Source organism: Apis dorsata, unplaced genomic scaffold (genome assembly GCF_000469605.1).
Source record: "Apis dorsata unplaced genomic scaffold, Apis dorsata 1.3 scaffold_525, whole genome shotgun sequence".
NCBI lineage: Eukaryota > Metazoa > Arthropoda > Insecta > Hymenoptera > Apidae > Apis > Apis dorsata.
The window spans coordinates 675,253-684,561 of NW_006263748.1; the positions used below are offsets into that span (position 1 = coordinate 675,253).

At 19.5% G+C, this 9,309-nt stretch overlaps 3 protein-coding genes across 5 annotated transcripts in view; all 3 read right to left on the reverse strand.

The window, feature by feature from the left end:
* The window catches only part of LOC102673473 (protein masquerade), an 8,995-nt gene extending 5,716 nt beyond the window's left edge, over window positions 1-3,279 (reverse strand). For 2 of the 3 annotated variants that reach the window (XM_006620705.2, XM_006620704.2), the window contains exon 1: window positions 2,730-3,279. In XM_006620705.2, coding sequence (XP_006620768.1) covers window positions 2,730-2,847 — 118 coding nt within the window. In that variant the 5' untranslated portion in view covers window positions 2,848-3,279. Of the gene's footprint in view, window positions 1-1,860; window positions 1,963-2,729 lie in introns of all 3 variants that reach the window. The other variant, XM_006620707.2, reaches the window with a different exon arrangement.
* A 1,220-nt stretch (window positions 3,280-4,499) lies between these two features.
* LOC102673868 (BRCA1-associated RING domain protein 1-like) lies at window positions 4,500-7,517 on the reverse strand. Its single transcript, XM_006620708.1, has 9 exons — window positions 7,294-7,517; window positions 6,776-6,964; window positions 6,383-6,542; window positions 6,203-6,283; window positions 5,934-6,130; window positions 5,471-5,710; window positions 5,252-5,361; window positions 5,045-5,163; window positions 4,500-4,958 (listed from the first exon to the last, which is right to left on the reverse strand). The coding sequence occupies exons 1-9, from the start codon at window positions 7,362-7,364 to the stop codon at window positions 4,584-4,586; spliced, it is 1,542 nt and encodes a 513-aa protein (XP_006620771.1). The 5' UTR covers window positions 7,365-7,517; the 3' UTR covers window positions 4,500-4,583.
* Window positions 7,518-8,287: 770 nt separating this feature from the next.
* Window positions 8,288-9,309, reverse strand: part of LOC102674090 (iron-sulfur cluster assembly 1 homolog, mitochondrial) — a 1,819-nt gene continuing 797 nt past the window's right edge. Inside the window, exons 2-3 of the mRNA XM_006620710.2 lie at window positions 9,129-9,182; window positions 8,288-8,914 (exon numbers count right to left, since the gene is read on the reverse strand). Coding sequence (XP_006620773.1) covers window positions 8,660-8,914; window positions 9,129-9,182 — 309 coding nt within the window. The 3' untranslated portion in view covers window positions 8,288-8,659. The remainder of the gene's footprint in view (window positions 8,915-9,128; window positions 9,183-9,309) is intronic.

The window sequence follows — 9,309 nt, forward strand, 5'->3', positions numbered from 1 at the left end:
AAATTATACATTATAATTAATTATTTAACAATTGTATGGAAATTTTTTGTTTCTGTTGAACAGTTTGTTCGTTTCAGGAATTAATATGCTAATAACAATAAATTAAAATAATAAAAATGACAGGAAATATTCAATTGTAACATATTTATCTATATTTAAATTTTAGCTAGCAGCAAAACAATATATGTAAAAATATGTAATATATAAATATTTCATTAATATAGTTTAAAAATATAAACATATATATAATAATATATAATTTAAAAAAAAAGTTTTTTTTTGATTTTTTTCATTTTTTTAATAGAGTTTGTATTAAATCTTTCGATATTTATATGATATACAATCATATAATTAGAGCCATATATCGTTATGAAGGAAATATATAATATATAATTTATAATTTTAATTTATAAATATTTTTCAATTTATGATTACATTTTTATAATAGTTAAATAAATAATTTTAATAAAATGAAAAAATTTGTATAGTTCATAATATATATTTCTGCCATAGCTGTTTTCACTTTAGCAGGCATAACGGCCCAAATAAACATAACGGTAGTTAATTAAACGACTCGACTTTATCCCATGACCGTTTTTGATATATATATATATATATATGTACATCTTTTCTCACATCATTTAATTGTCTTAAATTGATGATAAACTCATCTTATACATATATTCAATTAATATGTACATTAATATACATATACATATATATATATATATTAATTATATCGTATTTATATTTATATTTCAGAAAATTGTATGAAAATTTCATGAGCAATTAAAAGAATAAAATAATCATTCAAATAGAATTGAAATTGGAAACATATTTGGAAAATAAGAAAAGAAACATCAATAAAAAATTTCAACAATGGAATTTTAAACGATACAAGTTATATATATATAATTACACATATAAATATACATATAATTAAAAAATAAAAAGTGAAAAATTCTACGGAATATATATATAATTTATATTCTTGAATAATATATATTTGTATTTATGTAATAAAATTTAAATTAAATAAAAGTTATACGAAAACTAAATTATTATACGTACATTTAAATACATATTCGATTTAAAATTCGAATGTAGATATTTTATAGATTTATTTTATTTATGTTATGTATAAATTAGAATATACATCCAATATATCCAATAAATTATATATATATATCCAATTAAATTAAATTATATATATATATATATCCAATATAATGTTCTGAATTTAAATAGTTTAAATAATGATAAATTACATAAAAAAATTCAAATTATTATATAAAATTCAAATTATTATAACATAATTCCAATTGTTTTAATTAATTTAACTATATAATTTTTACATTGTCAAAAATTAATAAAAATATGTTGAACACTTATGCCAGAAAAAAAAGATATAAAATAAATTATTTTTCATGTAGAAATATATACATTTTATTTTTATATTATTGTTTAATTAATTATTTATTACTACTTCATTTAAAAGTTACATTTTATTTGTTCTATTAATTTTTTTGTCATTAAATTTATGGAAATAAAATTAATAAAAAATTATTATGTATTAATTTAAATAATCTAAATGCTAATAAATTATTTTAATATTAAAAATTTTTTTTTTACGAATTAAACTATATAAAAAAATACATCAAGATAATTTTGAATATATGCAAATATTAAAATCTTCGATATAATTTTTTGTTATGAAAATTATATTGTTATAAAAATAATTGTTAAAAATTGAATTGACTGAATTCAAAAGATATTATCCAAAAATAGACATTCATTAAAATATACAAAACATTAATTTTCAATATCGATTGTTAATTACGTATGTGTATTATCGCATACTTTTTCAAATTTGTGAATGGCCTCACCAACAGAGGATTGAATGTTATCCGCATAGCGTTGAAAGACTCCTAAGTGGGACAATCGCATCCTTCCAGATACTACCTACACAAGCGTGTACAGCATACATTCACGCACGCGAATTTCTATTTCTCGAAACCTCTGCTGTTATGAACTAATTTTATTTACGAATATTATTTATATTAAATATATTTTAATAAACTATTTGCTATTTGATTAAATCAAATTAAAAATTCAATTAAAAATTATTCTAATAATAAATCTAATAAAAATATTAACAAAGAAAAAAATATATGAATAATATTTGAATTTTTAATTTTAATTATATTTCAATCAATTTTTAAAATTTTTTTGAAACTTCATATTTTTATTCACTACTTATAAAATTGATTTTCTCGTTCCTTCTCTTGAGATATTATCCATAAATTGTTATATCTATCAATTAAAAAAGTAAATAGATTAAAAAAGATTTAAAAAAGAAAGATAGATTAAATATAATTTAAAATGCTAATTATAATATTAAAAGTTTATTATCATTTTATCAATATTAATAATGTTACCAATTATCTATATAATTAAATATAAATAATATTTCAGATTTTTTTCATATTAAATTACATTTAAATTATTATTATTATATTAAATGATTTTTTATTTAAAATATGATTTAAATATATAAGTTTAAAATAAAAAATTAAGGATTAAAAATTAAGAAAACGCAAAGAAATAAAATGAAAAATATATGTAAATGGGAAAAAAAACAAAGTATTTGAAAAATATTTGAATATACAGCAATAATTAAAAGAGGAATAATATCCTAAGAATAAAAATAAATAATCTGATTTGTTTACCTGATAAGAAACTACCAGCTAAAGAATCGTCGTCTTGAGCAGAGATCAATCCGCTAAGTAGGAGGAAAAGGGCGATGCCCCCAGGGAATGTTCTCAGTATCATCTTCGCTTCCTTCATTTTCTCTCTGTCTTTCTTTCTTTTCTCTCTCTTTCTCTTTCTTTTTCGCTTCTTTTTCTTCAATTTAAGAAGGTAACCGCAAAAACAGTTAAAGAAAGACACACTGTGTCGTTACCCGGTTCGAACACGTGCGTGTCAAACTACTTTACCGCGAGTTCGGCAGCCACGGTATTATGCGGGCTCGCATTGCCTGTTAGACTTGTTTGACTGACTGACTGACTGACTGAGAAGGTATCGGGCCCACTTGTGGGTCAGGGTGCGGGTCCCCTCTTTTACACCAGTCAGAAAAAGGAGAGAAAAGGCAGAGAACGAAGGCAGGGAAGTAAAGAGAACATTCGTCAACGACCTCACTAAGAATTACTTAAAAAGAGGGGGAAGGGTTGTTGCATTAATATCAGATACTTTTGAAAATTCATCTTTTCATCATTGTTAAAAACTTTAATTTTGATTAATTATGATTATAAAGTAATGATAAAATTTTTGATAAGAAAAACAATATAATAACTAAAAGAAAATTAATATAAATTAATTCATTTTAACAAAAATTAAACAATTAAATTTCACAATTTATTTAATAATAACTAATTAATGACTAATAATATTTCTAATCATTTAGATAATAATAATTATAAAATTGATTACGAGTTCAAATTTCTTTAAAGTCATATATTACATCATATATAACATTGGTTTAAAAATTAACAATAAAATTTTATTTATTTGCTTTTTATTTATTTGTTATTAAATTATTATTATGTATATATATTAAATATTATTTATATTACAACATTTTTGTGATAATTTAATAAGTTATAACTCTCAACTGAAATATTCAATTTATAAATGATTAATAATCAAATATTCAATTGCAAATTTTATTATTAATTGATATAATATCTTAATAAAAGACACACTATAATATTATTATATATTACACTATATATTATTTCTAAAATACCCATTTATATCCATTTTTGTTTTATTATATTCAAAGTATAAATAATACTTTGTTATTTTAATCTTACAAATTTTCTCAATTTACTGATTTTTTATTCATTTTATTGATTTATTGATTTTTTTATTTCTATATTAGACTTTTCTTTCATATCTTATTTGATTTTATATATATTACATTATACTATATATATTTGAATCTCTTTTTTTCCCTATCTTTTACGTTTATTCTCTCTCTTTCTCTTTCTCATTCACTCATTCACTCCCTTCTAACTTTCTTTCGTTCCCTCTTTCTTACCGCATGTATATGTATATGTGCACGACTAGCGGTACTTTACCCGTAAATATACGGGATACCGTACGATATTTCCCTTTGGAATTTATCATTCTTTATGCAACGATCAATCCTTCATAATCATAATATTGCATTAATGTAAATATTGCCTTTTTTAAGAATTTAAACAAGAAATATATTTTATAATAAATAAAATTTTTGAAATTTAACTATTAATTTAAGTATTTTAATTGTCATTATTAAATTATAAAAACAAAAATTATATTTTTTTAATAAAAAATTTTAAATATGTTTAAATATATATGTTTAATTATATATATATAATTATATAAATAATATAAATTAAATAAATTGTTATTATGTTTAATTATATAATAAGAAACCTACAATTCCTTTAAATAATTTGAAAATTACATTATATTTGTTAATATTATTATTAGATTACATGTAAAAATTATATGAACAAAATATATGTATAATTAAATAATTAAAATTTAAGTAAACCCAATTGTAATGGATCAACTAATGTAAATTTTTCTATACATTCAATTAGCCATATAAGTGGTAATGTTTTTATATGTGGCATATTATATTTTATACGTGGTTCATCTTTCTCTGGTATATAAATGATATAATGTGTACATTCATGTAAAGAATGACTAGGTTCATTAGCAATATGAAAAGGAACAAATTGTTCTTTGGTCTTTATATCTTCTGGATTTGGTTCTCTTTTCAAAATTATTCCTCCACCTTCTTGCACAAGTGTAATTAATGCATCTTTTGTTAAATGTATATCATTTATATAAATATCTTTTGATTGAAACGCAAAATAAAAATAACATTGATTAAAAAGACCTGGATTCTAAAAACATAATAAGAAGATATATATTTGTTAATAATGTTTATTTATATTACAAATAATTGAGTTATATATATAATTAACTTTACCCAATTTTGTGCACTTTCTCTAGCTTTTTTTGGAATACCTTTAATTGGTGCACCACTGACTTCAAATAGCTCTAAATCTCCTTTTAATATATCACTTATATCCATGCTTAGCTGAATCCCTTTAAAAAAAATATTATAAAAATTAATTTTTAAAACTATATGTAAATTATTTATATTATTTTATTTATATTTATATTATAAACATACATTCACTATTAAGTAACCAAATTCCACGCAAAAGTGCTATCATTACATCATATGATAATTGAATGATATTTTTATCATTAGCTTCCACTATAACATGAGTTACAGATGGTCTATAACATCAAAAATATATCACGCAATATTTATAATCTCTTGAATTTAAAAATATAATTTAATGATATAATATTATAATATATATAAATTAAAAGAAAAAAATAATACCGAAAAACAGACATAATTTTAATTTTATGCTTTAAAGCTATTTCATTCAAATATTTTTTATTTTCTTCTCGTAAATTTAATGGATATATAACAATCATATCGAATATTTGTTGTGCAGAAAATGACTTATTAAAACTACAGTTATGATTTACAATTTCTTTTTCTTTCTTACTTGTATCATCGAACTCATTTTCATCTTTTAAAATATCCCACATCTCACTATTTGGTTCGCAATAGTCTCTAAAATACAATACAATATAAAGTAATAATATAAAATAATAACATAATATTCATATATATAATATTACATATATATTATATATATAAAATACTTATATCAAAATTCTATATAAATTTTATTATATTATAATAATTTTATTACTAAGAATATATATTTAATATATTAATAAGTTATTTATAATATATTATTATATTTATTATAAAATAATTAATTGACACATACATAGGTTTTTTACCATAATCATCATATACATTTTTATTAGCTGAATACTTTAATAATATTTTTGCTTCTGCCAATCTATTATTTATAGCAGCATCATGTAAAGCTCTTCTATTTAATATACCAGGTGTATTTGGTAATGCTCCACATTCTAATAATAGCTGACATATATTTGTATATCCAAAACTTACAACTTCTTGCTATAAAAAAAAATTTATAATATATAAATAGCATAAAAACAATTAAAAAAATTATTAGGACAATATAATTACTAAAGGTGTCCAACCAGTGAAATCTTTTGTATTTGGATTAGCACCAGCAGCTAATAAATTTTTTGTACGGCACTCTTGATTCTGCAAGTATATAATAAAATTATTAAATTTTGTTTGATGTTTAAAGTTTAATTATATTTTATAATTATTTCATATTTGTTATAAACAATAAAAATTAACCTTCACACATGCAATATGTAAATATGTTTCTCCTTTAGCATTTGGTTTATTTATATTCTTTGGTATAGTATATTTTGTATTATTTATTGTACAAATAGAATTGTTTGTTATTGCAGAAAATTCTATTGCATTTGAATTTGTGGTTGAATTCCATAAATCTCTATTAAATTTATATTAATTATACATTAATAAAATATAAAATATATTATATTAAAATTTTATAAAATTTACATAAAATTTTTGAATAATATTGTTAACAATATATCTCAATATCAAAAAAATTTTTATATCATATTATACATTTAATTATATATTTCAAATAATTTAAATATATTATAAAAAATGAATGTGATGAATATATAAATACAAATTTATGATTTAAATTTATAATACCTTTCCTGTATTATTTCTGCAATGTTATTACAATAAGAAACAAGACTTTTAATTAAATGATCATTACATATTTCGAGTGGTCGTACAGGTATGTTACATATTATACATTTTAAATCATTTTCAATGCATTGTTTACAAAAAAAATGACAACAATTAGTATATCTTGTTGCGTTTATTGGCTCATTTCCGCTAAAATTCAAAAGAAAAAACTATATTTATTAAAAAAAAGAAATTGTTATAAAAATTGAACGAAAGAATTTTATATTTTATAAATTATGAAAAGGTTTAAATTGATAAATAAATAAAACTCAATGTATATTATATATAAATAATGTATATTATTAAAAAAAACAATGTATATTATATATAAATAATATTATTAAATTATATATAAATAACATATGAAATTTAAAGAATAATATGTAATATATATTTTTTTAATTAATTATTTTAATTTATTTTTTATATTAATTTTTTTTATTATATAATATTTATTCTAATTATTTTAAAATTCTTACCATTTGTAACATTTTAACACGTTTGCAAAACTTCTTAAAGCATGACGAGTATTTTCCCATGAAGTATTCATTTTCAATTATTATAATGTACTATGTTATTCTAGAAATTTTTTTATTATTTTTTTTATGGTCACTTTTTAAAAATTAACTGGATATTATCTATTTTTCCACTTCACTACTTCTCAGTATTTATCAACTGTTATGTGGCTCCCCGTAGTGGAAATTTAAGTGCATTATATATGAATATATATAATATATGAACATTATCGCTTAATATTAATAAATTTTTGTAATTTCATTTCAATTACTATATCATTTAAACGCGTCGAAAATATACGTTTGATTTTATATATAATTTAAAGTTACGTTTAAAGTATATAATAAATATTCATGAACAATTTCACGCATTTTATTCAAAAAATTAGTATATTTCATGATTATTGTGAATGGACGAAAAGCTGTTACCTACGAAGAGTAAATTGTAAGAGTAAATTGTTTTTTGGTATGGATGAAATTTACTTTTTAAAAAATATTCATAAAATTTTCCATACAATTTTCGAAAAAAAGATGTTACGAAAATATATCACGTTTATTTAGTCTTAAGAAAATAATAATTACATAGTAATGACACAAAATATCATAGCCAACATACACAATTACATATGTATATATATATATATTTACTTTTATATATATATATATCATTAATAAATACATATAGCATATAATTATAGTAATTGTCAAAATATGAATGTATGTACATAATAATGATAAATAAATTTTTAAACTTATTGTAACAATCAAAATATTTTGTTAACTATTATACATCTATATATAATTATTCTATATGTAACACTTAATTACAAAATAAATATACAATATTACATAATTAATTATATATCATACTTACATTTTAAATTTAGATTGAATCTGTTAATAAATTTATTATTTATATAAAAATATTTTATAAGAATATATAAATGATTTTTTTTCCAAATTTTTACCAATTCAAATTTAAATTTACTTATGATAATTGTTACACATTCCTTCATATCTTGTAACATATTTTGTGTACGTGTATGTATGAATGTAATATTGTATAATGTTACATCTGTCATACTATCAATTTTTCCTTTTTTATAACAAAAAAAATTTTTAGTAAACAATAGTGATTTTTCTATTACCTTTACATGACATCTTTAATATTATAATTATTATAAATTTTAAGATTAAATATCCAAATTGATGGATATTTATAGAAAAAATTAAAAAGGTGTCATTTAGTAAAGTTATATGCTTGTAAACTTACATTTTACTAAAATTTATCAATTGAATGATCTATGTTAACTACAATTTTATAAAGTAACTAAACGGAGAAACTTTCTCCACATCCACATGTACCTTTGATATTTGGATTATTAAAAATAAATTCAGAACTTAATTTAGTTTCTATATAATCCATTTCAGTACCTAATAAAGATAATTGTGCCTTTTTATCGATCATAATACAAACACCATCTTGAATAACTTCTTCATCAAGTTTAGACTTTTCTTTGGCATAATCTAGAGTATAACTAAGACCATTACATCCTCGTTGTTTCACACTTACTCTTAGACCAATCTGAAATAAAAAATGATTATGTAATTTTATAATCAATTTAATTTTTTAATAATCATACCAAGAAAAAGAGAGCCAAAAATCAAGGTATTGGGAAAAAACACGTCGATATGGCATATATATTAACTAATATTTTTTTGTTAATAAATGCAATATTTAAATCATTTTATAGCAAAACAAATAATATTTCAGTGATAATTAAAATATATTTACTTACAAATTCACTTTTATCTTTCAATAATTCTTTGATTTTTTTTACTGCACTTGGTGTCTGTAATTATAAAATTCAAATTACAAATATAAATAAATAAAAATAATATAATGTAAAAAATATTTCTTATAAGAATATAAATTTTAAAATATTTTTATTTATAATAATAAAAAACAACAATCTTGTA

Excerpts from the sequence above, each read along its gene's own strand:
- LOC102673868 (XM_006620708.1), bottom strand. The coding sequence starts at position 7,364 with ATGAATACTTCATGGGAAAATACTCGTCATGCTTTAAGAAGTTTTGCA. Across the intron at positions 6,543-6,775 it reads GCAGAAATAATACAGGAAAG|AGATTTATGGAATTCAACCA; the intron begins GTATTATAAATT and ends TAAATTTAATAG. Across the intron at positions 6,284-6,382 it reads TACATATTGCATGTGTGAAG|AATCAAGAGTGCCGTACAAA; the intron begins GTTAATTTTTAT and ends ATATACTTGCAG.